A 20,947-nucleotide genomic window follows, 5' to 3' on the forward strand; every position below is an offset into this window, starting at 1 on the left:
GAAGGCTTTGTGCAGTGGTCAGACTCTCCCATCATCAATACAAGATCTTGGTGAAAAATGAATGCAACACTGGATGGAAATAAATCTGGTGACATTGCAGAAGCTTAAAGGGGTCCTAGAATCAAAACCACATTTACGTTGTTCATGTTGAATTTAGGCTCCGAGTGGTGTCTAAGGACCACACCAAAAACTTCACCGCCTTCTCCAGCCTGCTTTCGTATGCAAATTCAAAACTAGAAACGGCCGTGTTGAAATGGGCAAATCTGAACAGAGCTCCGATATTACGTAATAGGCGCCCAGCCCTTTTGGATACACCCTCTCTCATTTGCATGTTCCAGCCCACTGTAAGGGCGGAGGCGTTAGCTAGCTAGCCCCAGCGACAGCTAACCGCAGTTTCTGACAAGAGGGATACGGTATGTCGGACTATGCGTGTAATGTTCCAGGATGTTTGGGGCAGGTCAAGACTCTACACAGACTTCCCCAAGAACTCAACTGTCAGCGGGAATGGTTGATGTTCATTTACAACCGCGTTCCACAGAGCTTCAACCCGAGGTTGGTAGTTTGTTCTGCCCACTTCACCCCGGAGTGTTTTTCCAACCTCGGACAGTATCAAGCCAGCTGGGTCGCCGGGATAGCTCAGTGGGTAGAGCTGGCGACCCATGTGCCGAGGATGAGTCCTTGTTGCAGCAGCCTAGGGTTCGAGTCCGACCTGTGGCTTTTTGCTGCGTGTTATCCCCTCTCTCTCTGCCCCCTTTCCTGTCTATCTTCAGCTATCTCTATAATAAAGGCAACAAAAAGCCCCCAAAAAATATATAAAAAAAAAAAAAAAGTATCAAGCCGGCTTTGGCTCTAGCTTCAGCCCGGTGGATTAGGCCAATCAGCTTTCAGGATATGTGGGCCAATCAGCCTTTGGGTAAACTGGCCAATCAGCACGCAGCTCATTTCATTATTCATGAACTTGCTGAGTGGGCGGGAAAAACAAACTGTTTCATTGCAGGGCTTATTTATGACCTTGTATTAGGCTCTCTAGCAGTGCTCCTGGAGCGTTTTCAGCCCCACAAATTTACATATGCCATTATTTAGGCTCAAAGATCAATTCCTAATGGTCAAGAAATGTGTTCTAGGACCCCTTTAACAAAACAATGCCACAGCGAATGCATGCTGTAATCAAAGCTAAAGGTGGTCCAACGAAATATTAGAGTGTGGGACCTTTTTGTTTTGGTGGCAACTTTTTTTTTGGCTAGGCAGTGTTACCTCTCTCCTCCAATACATGCTCATGTTTTCCTGTGAATGCCCATGTATGACCTCTGTTTCTGGTCAACTTTTTTTTTGTGTTCACCAGTCCATGCCTTCTTTAGGATCGTTTCTTTCGTGTCACATTTGTTGACTATTATGGACCTGGGTGTAGCATTCAGGTTTTTTTTTTTTTTTTGGTGATGAAATTTTTCTTTATTTTCAGTTGTTTCGAGTTTGGCTTTTGTGCGGTGAGCTCTATCCTTACAGTTTTTAATAATGCGTTGGACAGTTCTTAACCTAATTTTAGTAGTTTCTACAATCTCCTTAGATGTTTTCTCTGCTTGACGCATGCCAATGATTTGACCCTAACCCAGACTAACATTTTTTCCACGACCATGGTTGTTCAAGAAATGAGAAGCTACTCATTGCATCAGTGGGGTTACATAACTTGTTGCCTAATAAAAAAAACAACAACTGAAAAATCAATCATGAAAATAAAAAGACACGAATAGCTGAAATAGTTCAGTCACTCACAAGAAAAAAGGACATAGAAGAAATTAAAATAAATATAGTGCAGCAGGAATACACTCACTTGCTAGTTCATTAGGTACACTAGTGAACGCATTCATAGTAGCATAAAAGTCCTGCACTAAATCTTATCTTCATGAAGGTATTTAGCATTTGTTTTAAATAACTGAGAGAGCTATTATATTCTTGGCAACTGTGTTTTCATTATGGAGGCTATGGTTTACCGTACTACTGAATTGTATTGTACTGACACATGTTGCTATTATTTTGACAATTCCAATGTTTATTTCAATCCAGTCTAACAGCACCACAAAGTACATCCTTCAAAATGATCATCCCGTTACCACCTTTCTGACACCGTTTCAACATCAGCTGATGTATAGGATTGAATTGAATGTCCCTACTGTACCTGATGGTTTGGCATATGAGTGTATGACTTTTCTGCTTGAATAATCCTGCACCCACACGTAAGGACAGAGGCTGAAAACCAGTGCTGCATGAAACAGTTAACAGGTAAGTTGTCCAAGTAGACCAATGTCTTCCTTACCAGTGACGTTAAGTCCATCTGAGCGCTGACACCAGATAACCGAGTGGCCGGTGTTTGCAGGGCTGCTGCTGGACCATTTGTACTCGTAACATTCGCCTCCTGAGGGCAAAATAAAAAAAGCCTGTACAGTGGGAGTCTGCAATGAAGGCCATTAATCAAATGATCGATGGATTCTATCTTCTTGTGAGTGTCCCTGGTCTTGAGTTGTGTATTTCTGACCTGTGGAACTCCATACTACATTTTCTGTCCTGGGGCCTCATGTACGAAAACTTGTCTGGATTTCCTTCTAAAACGTGGCGCACGCTCAGATCTAGAAGCACATTTCCTTTGTACATCCCAATTGAGCGCACGTTGTACCCGACCCCTCCCTGTCCACGCCCCTTTTAAATATGCAAATTATATTTACATCGACTCTGCACCTGAGATTCCCTTCTCTGCACGATCAGAAAATGAAAACATAAGAATGAGTAAGAAGGGGAAAAAAGAAGAACTTCACAGAAAGCGAATTGGTGACGCTACTCACTGGTGTGAAGATGTGCAAAAATGTCCTCTTTGGCAGCTGTCCTCCACGCGCCACAATGTTAATTGCATTTGCGCATCACATATGATCTGTACATTGATCGAATGAAAATGTTTCCTGTTGACATTTACAAATTCATCATGTGATGGCGCTGTTATATCAATGTGTGTGCAGTCGATAGCTCCGATTGCATTCAGAAAACTGGTTCTCGCTGCAAATTGCACTTTAATGTTGACCTGTTCAGATGCATTGTATGGGAATCTGATATAACTACCTGACTGACATGCAGATAATTCCATCAAACACGGCTGGCATGAGTCTGCTCAGGGTCGACTGGCACAGTCCCGATCGGTCGGACTAATAGTTTTCACATTTATGACAGTTTCCCAGCATCACCTCTAAGTGTTGCCAAAGGATCAACATCTGTAGAAGCCAGCGTACGCGAGCCGTGGCGTTGGCGTATAGGCATGTACAAGTTCACAGACATTTCACTCTTGATACATCTGAACTTTTCCATAACTGAGTACATACGGAACGTTTTTGTGCGCACGCACCCTTCGTACATGAGGCCTCTGGTCCTCATCAGCCTTCCCAGTCTCCATGGCCTGCAGTTATCCACTCCTATCTGAATGAACAATTCTCCAACCTGCCTGTCAAACTCCTTAATTTAGTCATTATAGCCGCTAACTCACTTGTGATTGAAACAGCTTTGTTTTAGAGATGGGACTTAAACACGTAAAATGTACGCATTTAATCGCAGTTTGCGTTCTAAACAATGCAGAACTTTTGTCAGTGCATGATTTCCTGGTTCACCGATTGTACTGATGCACATGTCAGAGCTCGGCTAACGGCTACCAAAACGGAGGAATTGGATGAAACATGTTGCTAGGACTGTGCTAGGACTGATTTTGTGCAAATTGTGAAAAGGAAAAAAAAATGTTTGCATACCACTGAAGCAGTGGTATGCAACCCTACGGTGCTTCTAAATGCAAAGCATGTTGCAGTGAGCACAGAACTAGCAGTCCCGGTCCGAGTAGAGACATCCGACAACAACCAACAAGACGTGTTTAGTTTTTGTTTTTTTAACCATTTAAAGTAAATACTGTTATTAAAATGGCACTTTAACTTTAGGTCTTTTCAGTTTCGGCCAGGGATATTTTCTTTCTTTTTCTACTGTTTTGAATTGAAATGCAAAATGCATTTTTCCAGACATTAAAACAGACTGAGTTTACAATATTCATGTATGTGTCTATTATTTGATTCAGTCGTCCACTAAAATCCATTTAAATTAAAAAATGTTGCTTTTTGGGGCAAATATTGAAGCAATTAAAATGTGATTAAGTGAGAATAATTAATTACAAAGCCTCAATTAATTTATTTTTTTAATCGAGACCCACCCCTACTTTGTTTATATTCATTATCAAACTGTAAAATCATCAGCTATATCTTGTATCACTATCAGATTCTCCATGTATGGTTTAGTCAGAAGCATCCATCTACGACAGATGTATTTTTATCTCGTTCCTCCTGCTGTTCTCTTCTCTCTTTTCTCTGCCAGCCTTAGGCAGATGGGTCCCTCTGCATGAGCTGGATTTTGCTCAAGGTTTCTTTCCGTTAAAAGGGAGTGCCTTCATGCTTGCTCTGGGGGTTTCAGACCTGGTTTCAGACCGGATTTTGGAAAGCATCTTGAAACAATTTGTATTATTATTGATGTTATATTAATAAAGCAGCTGCTAAGTTTTGGTCGTGGAATAGCCGCTGTCATTTGACAGAAGCGTCCAGCTCAGTGTTTTAATCTTCACTGAAAGCTTTAACTTAATGACATTCCATCAAGGCAATTATAACTTTACCAATATCTCCATCAGTGCAGCAAATGACTGTATTTCCCTCTGGAGTCGTGAGTAACCAATCTTTAGTTCAGCCAATTCAGCAGGCGTAAATGAACAATTTAACCTTGAAAAAAGAAAGCTCCATTCTCACTAGGGTTCAGCGCAGTATCACTTCTACCTCCAGCCCTATCTTCTGCTTCCATGGGACATTTGTCAGCAGCTGAAGATGATTTTACCTATTGTGTTTGTCACTTTTCTCATTTCTAATTTTTACAAGCTGCAGCTTTGCACTTTTCTCTGTCCTGCAGATGTCTGTGCTCCGAAAGGCGTCAAGTTGTCGATGAAAGCATTACTTCTTTTCTAAAGACAGAAGTTCCTGTGATAAAAAATATTCCTCCTGATTACTGCCATCACGCGTATTAGGGAAATGTCCAGAAAACGTTTTGGGGCTGCTGAACTGCAGCAAGCTAATCCATATGCACTGAAAGTACACATTTCAAAGAGAGCTTGCTTCTGTTAATTTGTCAAGCCTTCCGGCCCTAAGAGGTTGAAGCTGTTATGTATTTAAATCATTCTCACTGGTGCAGGGCCGAGACTCCCACGCCTGGTCCGGACAAAGCAACAGGTTTTCAGGCTCCTGGGCCAACACGGCTCGAGAGCGGACCTGAACTGAGCCAAAGTCGACACCGGTGCCTCTGATGCAGATGCTAACACACGAACTCCAGTCTGACCACTCCATCAGGTAGCATTCACCTGCAGAGAAGAGACGGAATACATCAATGGCAAAATTACTGTGACTTTTGATGAAAGACCTTCACACATTTTATATAAATGCAAAAGGAATATATTTGCTTTTTTGGTCTGATGTCAGAAAGCCTTGGGTTATTCACTTAACAGTTAATAAAAATATACACATATATTGAATAGCACTGCAAAAGAGGCAATGCTCAAATTTAGTTTGACAAATCATCATTGACATATTTAATTTACAAAACCAAATGTGTTTCTGAACACGTAATTATGAATGGTGCAAATCAATTTTAAACTAGACAGAAAATTAAATCGTACAGAAACAAAACACACAGCAAGTCATCTAAACAAAAGAATGAAAATATTCAAGGATTCAAGGAGTTTTATTCATTTCAACACATGTTGGTACATGAGGTGGAATGAAATTTGTTACCCTGGTCCAAGTGCAAGCCAAAGCAGAAACAGTATAGGTAAAGTATAAAAACAGAATAAAATTAGCTTAACTTAGTATAAAGTAAGTAATATAAATATAGAAAATAGAAAAACGCAACAATAAACAGCTGAGCAATGTACAGCAGAATTAAAGTGACAATTGTGCACTACTGAGTCAAATATCCAAGACGTCTGCAATCAGTGCAAAATGTATCTGTGGTTGGTTGTCGTGGGGGGAGGCAGGGGCTACAGGGGTCCTCCAGCATTCAGCAGGCTGCGAGACTGCTGAACGGGACAAACAGTGTGTGTGCAGGGTGGGTGGTGTCTCTCCTGATGCAGGTGGCCCTTTTCCTGCATCTGGAGGTGTAGATGTCCGTGGTGGTGGATACACTGCGTCCCACAGTCTTCTGTGCAGCTTTCACCACCCTCTGCAGAGCCTTCTTCTCTGCCGCAGAGCAGCTGCCATGCCACACAGTGATGCAGGAGCACAGGACGCTCTCCACCACACATCTGTAGAAGGATGTCAGGACTGAGCTCCCAAGTCCGGCGCGCTTCAACCTCCTTAGAAAATAGAGGCACTGGTGTGCCTTCCTAATCAGGCAGGAAGTGTTAGTGCTCCAGGTGAGGTTGTCAGTGATGTGGATGGCCAGGTACCTGTAGCTGGAGACCACTTCCACCGCTGTCCCTCCAATGTGCAGGCTTTCTTCTTTGGCTTTCTTAACGTTGATGCAGAGGTTGTTGTCTCTGCACCAACCCTCCAGGTGTTCCACCTCCTTCCTGTAGTTGGACTCGTCGTTGTTAGCGATGCGACCAACCACAGCTGTATCGTCCGCAAACTTCACAATCAGACAGTTCGGATGTATCGCTGAGCAGTCATATGTGAGCAGGGTGAACAGGAGGGGGCTCAGCACACAGCCCTGGGGGGAGCCGGTGCTGAGGGTGATGGGGGAGGAGGAGACGTCGTGGATCCTCACAAACTGCGGCCTGTCTGTTAGGAAGTCCTGGACCCAGTTGCATAGTGTGGAGCTCAGTCCGAGTGTTGTCACTTTATGTACCAGAGTCTGTGGTATGATGGTGTTGAAGGCTAATGTGAGCTCCACGAAGGGCAGGTGAACATAAGAGTCCTTGTTCTCTAAGTGGGTGAGGGGACCACAGAAGAAATGGCATCCTCTGTGGATCGATTCTTCCTGTATGTGTACTGGTGCGGGTCCACAGTGACGTCGATGCAGTCCTTGATGGGGCCATGACCAGTCTCTCGAAGCACTTCATGACTATCGGGGTGAGGGCTATAGTCTGTGATGCACTTCATGCCCCTCTACATACTCCGTGGATCGTTGGACGTGAAATGTCCCTGGATCCTCTGGGCGTATGCGGCCTTGGCCCTCTTCACTCCTGCAGTCAGCTGTCTTTTAGCTGCCCCGAGTGCCAGTCTGTCACCTGACCTGAAAGCAGCATCCCTGGCTTTCAGCAGAGACCAGACCTCTGCATTCAGCCAGGGTTTCTGGTTCGGGTAGCATGTTACCATCCTGGTGATGCTGACATCCTCTGCATACTTGTTGATGTAGCCGAAGACAGCAGATGTGTAGTCCTTCAGATCCACCTCTCCCTCACAGCTGCCTCGCTGAAGATCTGCCAGTCTGTGCACTGGAAACAGTCCTGCAGTACAGGGACAGCGTCACTGGGCCACATGGTAATGGTCCTCTTTGTTGGTGTGTGGCGTCTGAGCAGGGGACAGTAGGCAGGGACCAGCATGATGGAGATGTGGTCGGAGAAGCCGAGGTTGGGGCGGGGGACAGCTCTGTATGTGTCTTTTTTGTTGGTGTCTATCGCCTCGGAGCAGTGGCTGTTCACCACAGTACAGTTTCTGCACCAACCTTTATTCACATAGACGCATAATCCGCCCCCGCGGGCTTTCCCCAACAGCTGGTTGTGGTCCGCACGGAAGAGAAGCCGGCCGTCGATCTGGAAGACTTGGTCCAGCATGTTGTCTTTCAACCAGGTTTCCCGCAATCTTGGAAAATTATGATTACTATTACTGATACACAAATATTAACTGCACCAGTGTCAAGAGTGAACATAAAAGTCTGACCTTAAAAGCTGGACTTCAAATAAAATTAACGTTACATTCAAGAACTTGCCAATGGGCATAGAAACGAGAGTAATGAATGTAACTTCTTTTATGAATTGAAGAGTTATATTTAGCTCTAGACAAGAGATAACCTTGTTTAATAATTCTTGTTTTACAATTGTTAAGTATTTTGCCTGTTTTAATAGTATCTTCATTTACTTCTTGTTTTGATAAGAAGCCTGTTTGAAACAACCTTTTTGTAGTTGCATTCCTGTGTACACAACAGTGAGAGCCACAAGGTTAGTTCTGTAAAATGTTTCCTGATTGCTCCTCCTTGAAACATTCTTAGGGGCTATGGAGTCTGGGGATTTCTACCCCTGGTAGGGTCTCCCGAGGTGGAATGGTCTCACCTCCCTGTGGGTCCACCACCCACAGGAGGAGCATGAAAGGTCCAGTGCAGTGTGGATTGGGCAGCAGACCAAGGCAGGGGCCTTGGTGCTCGGTTATGGAACCCGAGTGCTGTTCAGTTATTGGACTTCTGTGCAAGTCCTAGTCTGCCCATAACCACCTCCTGGCACCATGACGGCCTAGGTCGCAGGTCGATGATCGACTTTATATTTGTATCTTCTGCCCAAAGTGTCCATTGTGGAGATGGCTGTTGCGAGTTTCGGCCGTAAGGTCACTGGTGCTGGGCGCTGCGATAATCCCCGAATTTGGTGGTGGACACCGGAGGCGTGGGGAGCCGTCAGGCTGAAGACGGAGGCCTACACGGCATGCTTGGTCTGTTGGTCTCCGGAAGCAGCTGACCGGGTGGTACCCGGAGAAGGCTTACCGTGTCACCAGAGGCATCCTGTGGGGGGTGCTCTGGGGGTATGGGGTGGATGGTCCCTTGCTAAGGGCCATTCAGTCCCTGTACCAAAGGAGTAGTAGTACCGTGTAGCCGGTAGTAAGTCGGACCAGTGAGGGTTGGACTCCTACTACGGACAGAATTTCTAGGCCGGGTGAGGGAAGGTGTCGGGTTCGGTGATTGGAGGATCTCGTCCCTGCTTTTTGCAGATGAAGAGGTTCTTTTAGCTTCATTGGACAACGACCTCCAGGTCTTGCTGGGGAGGTTCGCAGCCGAGTGTGAGCAGCTGGGATAAATATGAGCACCTCCAAGTTTGAGGCCATGGTCCTCAGTCAGAAAAGGGTGGATTGCCCACACAGGAGGTCGTGCCTCAAGTGGAGGAGTTCAAGTATCTCAGGGTCTTGTTCACGAGTGAGGGTAGGATGGAGAGGGAGATCGACAGGCGGATGAGGGCGGCGTCTGCAGTGACGCGGTCTGTCGTGGTGAAGAGAGAGATCGCGAGTACAAGTGGCCGAAATAAGTTTCCTTCGTATGGGTGGTCGGGCTCAGCCTTAGAGATAGGGTAAGGAGCTTGGACATATGGGAGGAGCTCAGAGTAGAACCACCGTTCCTCCACGTTGAGAGGAGTCAGTTGAGGTGGCTAGGGCATCTGGTAAGGATGCCTCCCGGACACCTCCCAGGAGAGGTGTTTTAGGCATGTCCCACTGGAAGGAGGCCCCGGGGCCGACCGAGGACACGATGGAGGGATTATATCTCTCGTCTGGCCTGGGAACGCTCTGGGGGTTCCTCCGGAGGAGCTGGTGGAAGTGGCTGTCTCATGATACGGTCAGGGGTATGGATAAAAAAACCAAACCAAAACAAACCAAGACAAAAAACACACAAAAACACACCCACACAAAAACACACACACACACAAAAACAGTAAAAAAGAAAGAGAACCCTGAGAGGAGGATCAAAACCTTGATCAGTACAGAAAAAATACAGAAAGAACCAAATAGGAACCAAAAATAGCCAGGATACAGTCTGGTTGAATATTTATTTTATATTGCTTAGAGAACCAGTTAAATATGTCTCTGCAAAAGTTGTCCAGTACTGGGCAGTACCAGAATAAATGTGAGAGTGACCCTTCGGCTCTGTCGCATCTATTACACATGGGAGACACTGATTCAAATATTCTATTAAGTTTAGTTTTGGAATAATGCATTCCATGTATGACTTTAAATTGAATTAACCGATATCTAGAGTTTATAGAACACTTCTGTACATTGGACAGGCCCTCCTCCCATAGTTTATCTCACAGTGGAACTTCCAGTTCTTTTGCCCACGTATCCCTGAGATGACTGGTATTCGCTGGTGTCTCAAAAGCAGTGACAAAGCGGGAAATCAAATGTTTAGAGTTTGGTTGTAAGAGAAGTGTATCATAAAAATTATAATTGTGTGGTCTTATTGGGAAATCAGAAATGTCTTCCCTTACAAAATGTAAGGGACCTGCAAATATTGATAAAAATGTGACTGAGGAAGGTGATATCTAGCCTGGAGTAGAGGGAAAAAAGCAAAACTGTTATCTATGTAAAAATCTGAAATGCAATGTGGGCCTCTCTCTGTCAAGCCTGGTTTAAACAAGTGATTGTCTGTTATTGGGGCATTTATCAAAACATTTGGTAATCCAGTCTTTTCTTATTAGATTCAATATCTTCAAAGAATCACTAAGAAAGAACAGAAAAATTGTGGCCAAATAACTAGTGTGATTGTTGTGCAAATGAAAAAAGCAACGCTGGGAGCAAAGTTTGTATGACAGACATGGATTCAATCTTTAGCCAGATAGAAGATGAACAGTCATCGTAGGGAGAACCCCCTGCCAGAAAATGAGAGGCCTTGCATTTGCAGCCCAGTATTAATGCCTAAAAACAGGGAGGCTAAGACCCCCACTTTTTACATTCTTCTGCAGATGGGCGAGGGGGTTTATCTGCCCAAACAAATGACAAGACCACTGAATCCAGTTGTTAAAAAAATGTAATTGAATAAATAGGGAGGTTTTCAAAAAGATACAAGGACCTTGGAAGTGCAACCATTTTAATGGCATTAATGCGGCCAATCATTGAAAGAGGGAGCAACTTCCAGTTCCAATGTTGGCTTTTAGTTTATCCACCATATCCAAAAATTCAATTTCAGTAAAAGTTTGGGGTTTTTGGAGATCTTGAGGCCAAGATAATTAATATGAGAAGTTACTAATTTAAATGGCAAAGATTTCAAAATAGGACACATATAAGTAAATGGCATGGACTCACATTTATAACAATTAATTATGTATCCAGACAATTTACTAAATTATGTTATATAATTCAGGTGGTTGGGAACTGAGACCACTGGGTCTGATAAACAGATCAATAAATCATCACCATACAGATTAACAAGGCTTTCAACATTACCAAATTTACACCATGCATACCTGGGTGACCTCTTTTACCTATTGCAAGTGGTTCCAAGGCAATATCAAAGAGAAGAGGAGAAAGAGGGTCGCCCTGCCACACATCCCACTGTAACTCAAAGAGTTGGGATCCATCTGAATTAGTGAGACTAGAGTATACTGGTTTAAGATACATTATTTTCACCCATTCAATGACAATTTTCCCAAATCCAAATTGCTTTAGTGTCTTCAGCATGTAAGGCCATTCCATACCTGCCAACACTGAGTTATGAAAAAGAGGGAGATTTTCTGGGGTAGCGGTTGGAATGCTCTACTTGGAACATCCCCGCCACGTTGTAAACAAAACAACTTTTAATGAGACTTAAATCCATAGCTACAATGAAATGTGCTACAACGTACGTTGTATGTAAAACACCCATATCAAACTAGATATAGAATGGACTCAGTTCCAATGTTCCATTGAAGACTATAGGACAGGGGTGCCCACACTTTTCTGGCTTGCGAGCTGCTTTTACAATGACCAAGTCAAAGTGATCTACCTATCCTAAGTCATATTGATTGGTGCTACAGTGTTAAAAGCTCTACCCATCTTTGTTTTTATTTGTATCAAGAAAAACTGGTACACTGCACCTTTAGGAAAATAGCGCTGTCTCTCTAAGAAAGACGGTAATCTTGAGTTGTTGTGGTTGAAGTTGTGCGTGGCTGTGGATGTGTGCCGCTGAACTGAGGGTATGTTGCAAATATAAAGTAAAAGTAAATAAAGATGAACGTTGTCTTCCTGTTTGTTTTGGAGGTGCAACAGATAATGTTAAGCCAGACTAACATCTAAAACATTTTATTTTTTCCAATGGCACGCGATCTACCCGCACCGGTCGATCGTGATCGCCGTAATGGGCACCCCTGCTATAGGACATATAGCTGCTTTAAGTGACTGCTAATTTTAAATAACTGTCACAAACACTTGCGTCCAGTGCTGCTGCCACCCCTTGAGACACTCGCGTTGCACAAGTTGCATTCGGCTGTTTTACCTCTTCCTTGCGTGCAAAGTAACTCCACACAGCTGACATGATAAGAGCACTAGGCTAATTCACTGTCACGACGTTCTGTTTACACACGCTTGCAGCAGATGCTCTCTGTTTCACGGCATGTCGCGCAAAGTTAAGTTGAGCATTTGGGCTTAGGTATCGGATTGGACGGGCTATAGTTATTGTTTTCGATGTTCGATCCTGAAATTTTGACCAATATCGGACCGATACCGATCCCAAGTATCGGATCGAGCCATCCCTAGTCAAAATGTTCAGTCTCTAAACCACACACATACTAAATCATTTTTTAAAACATTCATTATTAATTGTAACTGAAGAAAAACATTTTCTAACCAAACATATTTTGTTTGTGAATTAATAAAATTCAAAATAGCCATTTCCAGTGTATAGAGCACTTGCGTTAAATTAATATAGTTACCCCCTTAATAATGGGGTCAAAATAAAGACACACTTTTACTGAAGTCATCACAGAAAACAAAAGGGATGTTGTTCTTCGCAACCAGCATTGCCATCTGCACCTCTGCCTTTGTGACTCTGTCAGCCTCCATCACGCCCCTCAGCAAGAACGACCCGATGCTTGGTGTTCTTTCTGTGCCTCCGCTGCTTGTTTGCGTTTAGCACAACATCGTTTTTTCCTCCGTGTTCCGCACGGAAGTCGGCCCAACACAGTTTACAAAAGGCATGGTAGACACTTTTGTGACTCGCGACAGCCAAGGTGAACGTGTCACACCACGCAGTTTGAAACTGTGAAGCATATATTTCGTTTGTTGTCTTTATCTTGCTCATTTTGTGTAGCCCCGGAATTGACGTAAGCTTGGATGTGGGCAGTGACGTATGGCACACGTAGCATGTAGGGTGGGAGTGTTTGGGTTGGGTTGCCAGGTTTTCAGGTACCACGAGACATGAAACACCATTGACTCATTTCACTTTAAAATCTGGAGATGGCGGGAGAAATTACAAATTGGGAGCAGGGCAGGAGAAATTGTTAAAAATCGAGAAAGTCCTGCATAAATCGGGAGTGTTGGCAGGTATGCCATTCCATCTGATCCAATGCCTTGCGGGTGTCAAGAGATAAAACAGCAGCCTGTGTATTTTTCCCACAAACTAGGTTTGTATTTAAAAGCAGACAGACATTACTAAAAGAAAACCTGGGATAAATCCAGTCTGATTAGGGTGTACAATTATGGAAATATGCCTACCTAATTTTGTAGCCAAGACTTTGGTTATTATTTTCAGATCACAATTTAAGAGCGCAACAGGTCTGTAACTTGCAGGGTCCAACGCTTCCCTTCCCCCTTTCAAAAGCAAGCAGATATTTGCCTCAAATGAACTGGGGAACGTCTTATTTCTCATAGAATCACTCACCATCCTCTGCATGAGTGGAACTATTTTGTCTTGAAATGATTTATAAACTTCACAGCCAAAGCCATCTGGGTCGGATGTTTTTCCAGAGGGGAAGGCTCGAATAGCATTCAAGACGTCAGTTTCAGAAATTGGGGCATCTAAGTCATCTCACCTAATTGGGGAACACTTAAATTAGCAAAAAAGTTACAGAAATCTGCTTCAACTGTCTTTACTTTACTAGAACACAGTTCCTTATAGAAGTCCCTGAAGCAAACATTTATCTCTCTCAGATTGGTTAGGAGTCTGTCTGATTTGGATTTTGTCCTGTGAATGGCCTGTTTAGCCCTTCTGCCTTTAAGTTGGCTAGCTAGCAGTTTCGCTGGTTTATCTCCAAGTTCAAAATATTTCATTTGTATATCATTTGTAACAAGGAATTTGTCTATATGTGCAGTCATATGCTCAATAAAAGTAGAATTAGTAACACTGGGCAGTAATGCAGTAGCTATCAGAAAGGAATCAAGACTTATGGTGACTTATGTAAGACTTATGGACATGAGAATAAAAAGAAAACTGCTTATCTGTAGGATGCTGCAGTCACCATATTTCTTTTTTTTTTTTTTTTCCACAATCTGTTTATTGGCATTTTCAGATTAAGAACAACTAATTCAACACCATGACAAAGACCAAGGACAAAAAACAACACAGAATAGCAAAAATATATGAACAATAATAACACCACATATGTATAAAAAAAAAGATAATAAAAATAAATAAAAATAAAGTAAGACAAATAATAAACATCAAAAGGAAAGGACAATGAAAAAACACAACAACAACAAACACAATGTTAAAGCATACTGCTACAGCTGTGAGATCATCACCCTAACTCCAGCTACACCATTGAAACATTGGTGAGTTACTCTGGAATAAATGGAAAGTCCAGCTTTCCGACATAAACAAAAAAAGGGTCCCACATCTTATGGAATTTCCCAAGCGATCCCCTCAAAACACATCTGATCTTTACAAGCTTAACAAGGTTGAGGATTTCTTTTATCCATAATGTATGAGAAGGAGGAGTTGAAGACTTCCATCTAAGCAAAATCAAACGCCTTGCTAACAAGGTAACAAATGCTATAAAAGTTGCTTCTCAGGAGGAAGGTGGAATTGTAGATGGAGGTGTGCCAAATAGTGCAGTCATAGGGTTAGGCTCTATTATTTTACTCGTAACCTGAGATAATGATCCAAAAATGTCTCTCCAAAAAGAATGTAAAGCAGGACAAGACCAGAACATATGAACATGATTCGCCGGTGCCTGGTGACACCTGTCGCAGGTTGGGTCCACATCTTTATAGATTTTAGCGAGCCTGACCTTAGTAAGATGAGCACGGTGGATAATTTTACATTGGATCAATCCATGTTTTGCGCATATTGAAGACTTATGTACTCTATTGAGGGCCACCTTCCAAACCTCCCCAAGGGATTTCCTCTCCCAACTCTATTTCCCAAAGCTCCTTGATTGAGTTTAAAGAAGCAAGACGAAGAGGGTGAATATGGGAATAGAAATATGACATCATTCCCTTCAGAGCAGGTGCTGGCCTGAGGAATGTGTCTAGAGGAGACTCCGTGGGTGCATTGGGGAATTGAGGGAATGTATTGTTAACAAAACTGCGGATCTGAAAAAATCTGAAAAGGTGTTGTTTAGGTAGGCCAAACTTTTCAGATAGCTGTTCGAAAGATGCAAAGATTTTGTCGATGTACAGATCCTTAAATGATTTGATGCCAAGATTAGACCAGATAGTAAATGCCCCATCTACCAAAGATGGCTGAAAAATGTGATTTGCAGTTTTAGGAGCTAATATAGAATATGTTTGGAGACCAAAGTAGCGTCTAAATTGATTCCAAATTCTCAAGGAAGTTTTAACAATTATGTTTCTTGTAATATCAGAAGAGGGATTGGGCCATGGGCTAATGCTGAGAGTGACACCGGGCTGCACGATGCAGCCTCCATTTCAAGCCAGATAGGCGGAGAGAAGAATGAGCCAGTCTGTATCCAAAACTGAATTATTCTAAGATTAGCTGCCCAGTAATAAAATCTCAAATTTGGTGAAGCCATTCCACCTAACATCTTGGGTCTCTGTAAAAATTGTTTACGGATCCTAGGGACCTTCTTGTTCCAGATAAATTCTGAAATCATACTATCAATTTTACAAAAGAGCGCATGTGTGAGGAAAATAGGTAGGCACTGAAATAAATAAATAAATTTCAGTACAGTGTTCATCTTGACAGAATTAATCCGAGCAGCTAAAGACAGGTTCAGCACTGACCAGCGATCGAAGTCCTCCTGAGTACGGGTCAAAAGAGGAAGAAAATTAGCTTTATAGAGGTCTTCGAACTTGTCAGTAACCTGAATCCCTAGATAAGTGAAACTGTGTATTGCAGTTTTAAATGGAAAGCTATGAAGAGGGTACTTGTGTGCCGCCTTATTCAAAGGAAATAACTCACTTTTATTCAAATTTAGTTTGTAGCCTGATATGGCACCGAACAAGTCAAGTATAGTGAGGGCTGCAGGGATAGAGACAGAGAGATTAGAAATATAGAGGAGCAGGTCGTCTGCATAGAGTGAAACTCTTTGTTCCACCCCATTCCTGAAAATACCTGTAATGCGTGGATTGGAGCAGAGCGCGATGGAGAAGGGCTCAATGGCTAAGGCAAACAAGAGGGGGCTCAGGGGGCAGCCCTGTTGAGTGGAGCAATGGAGAGGAAAGTATACTGACTGCATGCTATTTGTCTTCACCGAGGCTACAGGGGAGGAGTACAGTAGTTTAACCCATGTGATAAAATTCTTACCAAAGCCAAATGCCTCTGAGGTGTAAAATAAGAACCCCCACTCCACGTGGTCGAAGGCCTTTTCTGCATCTAAGGCTATAACAGCCTCTGGTGTTGAGGTATTGGAATGACGATAGATTGTGTTAAACAGTCGTCTTAAATTGAAAAAAGAGTGTCTATTTTTAATGAATCCAGTTTGGTTGCGGGAGATGATGGTAAGTAGCACAGTTTCCAAACGTAAGGCAAACATTTTAGATAACAATTTAAAATCTACATTTAACAAGCTGATTGGCCGATAGGAAGAGCAGGAGAGAGGATCCTTATTCTTTTTAAGGATAAGAGAGATAGAAGCTTGATTGAGTGTTGGGGGCAAATGAAGAGATGTGAACGATTCATTGAACACATCTATCAAAACAGGAGCTAGCTTGTGTTGAAACTTCCTGTAAAACTCAGTCGGATAACCATCTGGCCCAGGACATTTACCACCTTGCATACAGGAAATAGCAGTAGAAAGCTCCTCAATGGTTATGGGCATCTCCAACTTTTCAATCATGTCAGGGTGAACTGAAGGGATCTCAAGTGTAGAGAAAAAGTTGTCAAAGCCTTGCATATCCGAACAAGTTTCAGATGTATATAATGTAGCATAATAGTTTTTGAATTGATCGTTAATTTTTGGGGGGTCTATTGTTGTACCTGTTGGTGTTTTAATTTGAGAAATTTGGCGAGAAGAGGTAGACTGTCGGAGTTGATGGGCTAGTAGCTTGCCAGCTTTGTCGCCTTGTTCATAAAAAAGACTTCTGGACTTAAGAAATAGCTCAACAGCATGGTCTGTAGTAAGTGTATCAAATTCTGACTGGAGGGAAAGGCGTTCTTTATATAAATCTGGGGATGGAGAGGTGGCGTAAAATGTGTCTAATTGAGTAATACGTTTTGTTAATGCATCCAATTTTTCCCTTTTTTGGACTGCTGCTCAGGAGGATGGAGGATCACCCTTGCCGGCTCGCGGTTCCTATCCTCGGCGGAGCAACGCTACGCAGCCGTCGAAGGAGAGGCCCTGGCCGTGGCCTGGGGCCTGGAGCAGACACGCTATTTCACACAAGGATGTGACAACCTCGTCGTGGTCACCAACCATAAACCCCTTGTGAAGATCTTCGGTGACCGGATGCTAGATGAGATTACAAACTCACGCCTGTTCAGACTCAAGCAGCGTACCCTCCCATGGCGCTTTGACATTGTGTACCTGCCCGGCATTAGCAACCATGCTGCCAATGCTATGGCATGGCACGTCAGTCATTGCGTGTCCTCTTTCGGTTTCCCACAATCGAATGGAAGAGCGGAAGTTGCAGTGAAGACTGCTAAGCGCCTTCTGATGTCCAACACTGGCCCGACTGACAGTCTTGATCATGACCGCTTTTTACGTGCCATGTTGCAGTTACGCAACACACCTGACCCCGACTGCAACCTCTCACCAGCACAGATTATATTCGGCCGTCCCCTTCGAGACTCGTTTCTTTTCGTCAACAGACTGGAAAAATTCTCGAACCCTCACATCCGGCCGCTCTGGCGCCAGGCATGGGCGGCGAAGGAGGATGCCCTACGGACCCGGATGTCCCGCACCACTGAGTCTTTGAAGACTCACTCGAGACCACTCCGCCCATTGGCACTTGGCGAGAAGGTATTCCTCCAGAATCAGCAGGGCCCGAGTCCCCACAAGTGGGACAGGTCAGGGGTGGCTGTGGAGTCGCTAGGTCACGATCAGTATCGGATTAAGGTTGACAGGTCGGGACGCCTGACTTTGCGCAACCGACAATTCCTTCGTGGCTACACGCCAGCTACCCCTTACAAACTGCAGCGGCCAGCTGCGCTGTTGCTACCTCCCACGACCTTGGAACGTCTGCCCCTGCCTGTCCACCCGGAGCCAGTGATGCCCCAGGGCATCATCCCACGAGCAGCAGATGGGCACCGTGACACGGCTTTGGACGCCTCCCCGCCGGCACCCCCTGGTGAGGCTACCAAGGATCTCGGGGCCCGAGCTGACCCCGTTCCGACAGGCGTCACCCCGGATGCATCGCTTCCGCCATCGCTGCCACTTTCATTCATCCATCTTCTATACCCGTTTAGTCCTGTTAAGGGTCACGTGGGTCTGCTGGAGCCTATCCCAGCTGTCATCGGGCGAGAGGCAGGGGTACACCCTGGACAGGTCGCCAGTCCATCGCAGGGCCAACACAGAGACAGACAACCATTCACACTCACATGCACACCTACGGCCAATTTAGAATCACCAATTAACCTAACCAGCATGTCTTTGGCTGGTGGGAGGAAGCCGGAGTACCCGGAGAGAACCCACGCAGACACAGGGAGAACATGCAAACTCCACACAGAAAGGCCAGCCGGCCCATGGATTCGAACCGGTGACCTTCTTGCTGTGAGGCATCAGTGCAGCTCGCCACTGTGCCGCCCTAAGCTGTGAACTTAATTCATGTAAGTCCATTATCATTCTTTATTACTATTTTGTTGCTGTCAAGGTTGGTTAAATTCTTACTGGTATTCATGTTAGATATGTGCATGTAGGAATTACTGATCGTAGCTTATGTCGCTATTTTGTGTATTGCTGCAGGAATTACTGGTTGTAGCTTATGTTGCTATTTGTGTATTGCTGCAGGGCTTCTTCATCGTTGTCATTAAACAAGTAACCTGACATCGAGGAGTGTATTTCTTCAGAGATGCGCAAAAATGTGCTCTTTGGCACGCTGCCACAATGTTGGTTACTTGCATTTGCGCATCACGTATGATCTGTACACGAATGAATGAAAATGTTTCCTGTTGACATTTACAAATTCATGCGATGGCGCTTTTATAGCAATGTGTTCACTGCACACTCCGATTACATTCAGAAAGCCGTCTCTCGCTGCAGATTGCTCTTTAATGTTGACCTGTTCAGATGCATTGTATGGGAATCTGATATACCTGGCTGACATGCGGATAATTCCGTCCAACACGGCTTGCATGGATCTGCTCAGGGTCACCCGGCACAGTCCCGATCGGTCGGAGTAATAGTTTTCACATTTATGACAGTTTCCCGGCATCACCTCTAAGTGTCGCCAAAGGATCGACATCTGTAGAATCCTACGTACGCCAGCCACGTCGTTGGCGTTGGCACGTACAAAGTTCCCGGACATTTCACTCTTGATCTTGACATCTGAACTTTTACGTGAGCGAGTACGTACGTAACGTTTTTGTACGCATGCAACGTTCGTACATGAGGCCCCAGGCGAAGTGTAAAAAACACAGTATTAACCACTGCCACACTCGTACGGCACTGCGACAACAAGAAATTGTCTATTTACAGTTTTTATTGACGAACTCAGTGGCCATAGTAGGATCCTCAAACCTGTGCGATATCCCGTCTGGCATGGTGATTCTCAGCACCGCCGGGTAGAGGAGACCAAACTTCACCACTGGATGGGCGCGCAGGGTGCGTTTCACCACAATGAACGCGGCTCACTTCTTGGCGACGGAGGAGGTGTAATCAGGAAACACAGAAACCCTCTTGCCTTTGTAGAGAAGTGGAGAGGTTTCTCCAGCCCGTTGCAGAATCAGGCTCCGGACATGAAAAAAGTGGATCCTTGCCAAGATGGGTCGAGGCGGGTCCCCCTCTCTGGGCTTCTCGAGCAGGGTCTGGTGGGTCAAGTAGAGGTTTCTCATTCAGTTCGAGCAGGTCTTGTAGCAACTGGGCGATGAAGTCGGTGGGTCTGGGTCCCTCCACTCCCTCCGGTACACCAAGCACCCGTATATTATTCCTTCGGGATCTTGCGGCCTCCCTTAGACTCTTTTTGACGGGTGCATCGTATCGTAATTGGTCAGGAATCAAAACAATTCAGCCAAAAAGTATCAAACGTGTTAGACAAACTCCTCGAAGCTATTAATACTTCAAACTGTACAGAAAACGATTAGTTTAGGTCGCATTTCCACGGAGCACAAGGGGACACGTCTACTCTCTTCCGCACTCCATTGCCCCCCCCCCCATGCTAAACCATATTTCAACCATATTCTTGTTTTAATTAAATCATTCAGAATTCCCACTGGGGATATAGCAGGAGGTGGTTTTGTAGAAAGTCTATCTAGGACTTGGTCAAAATAACAATTAAAGTCACCCCCAATAATAACATCTTGGGTAGAGTCCGGTATCAAATCAAATGCTTTAAGTAAGAAATCAGGATTATCAACATTGGACTGTAGATACTAAGCATCTTTATCGGAGATGAGACCAATTTAAATTTATCATTTATACTCAGCCTGAGCCTGTTGGCCGGGAGCGGAACTGCTGCGTTCTGTGACTCACTCGTGAATCTTTGGCGCACAACGCAGGCAGCGTGTGGGGCAGGGGGAGGGACTGTTGATGCCTGAGCAAACGTGACTCCGTTTACAGGAAGATGTGGCAGAAATTATAATCTCGTCCAAAGTCAGTCATCTTGTATTTTTAGATGCAAATCTGGAGTACACTGCAAAAAAGGGGCGTCTGAAAACAAGATAAAAATACTAAATC

General features: G+C 44.2%; 1 protein-coding gene across 1 annotated transcript in view; it reads right to left on the bottom strand.

The window, feature by feature from the left end:
• The window catches only part of LOC311496748 (thrombospondin type-1 domain-containing protein 7A-like), a 443,055-nt gene that overhangs the window by 48,666 nt on the left and 373,442 nt on the right, over window positions 1-20,947 (bottom strand). Inside the window, exons 23-24 of the mRNA XM_084556712.1 lie at window positions 5,240-5,413; window positions 2,312-2,410 (exon numbers count right to left, since the gene is read on the bottom strand). Coding sequence (XP_084412838.1) covers window positions 2,312-2,410; window positions 5,240-5,413 — 273 coding nt within the window. The remainder of the gene's footprint in view (window positions 1-2,311; window positions 2,411-5,239; window positions 5,414-20,947) is intronic.

Source organism: Chelon labrosus (assembly GCF_963514085.1).
Source record: "Chelon labrosus genome assembly, chromosome: 12".
Classification (NCBI taxonomy): domain Eukaryota; kingdom Metazoa; phylum Chordata; class Actinopteri; order Mugiliformes; family Mugilidae; genus Chelon; species Chelon labrosus.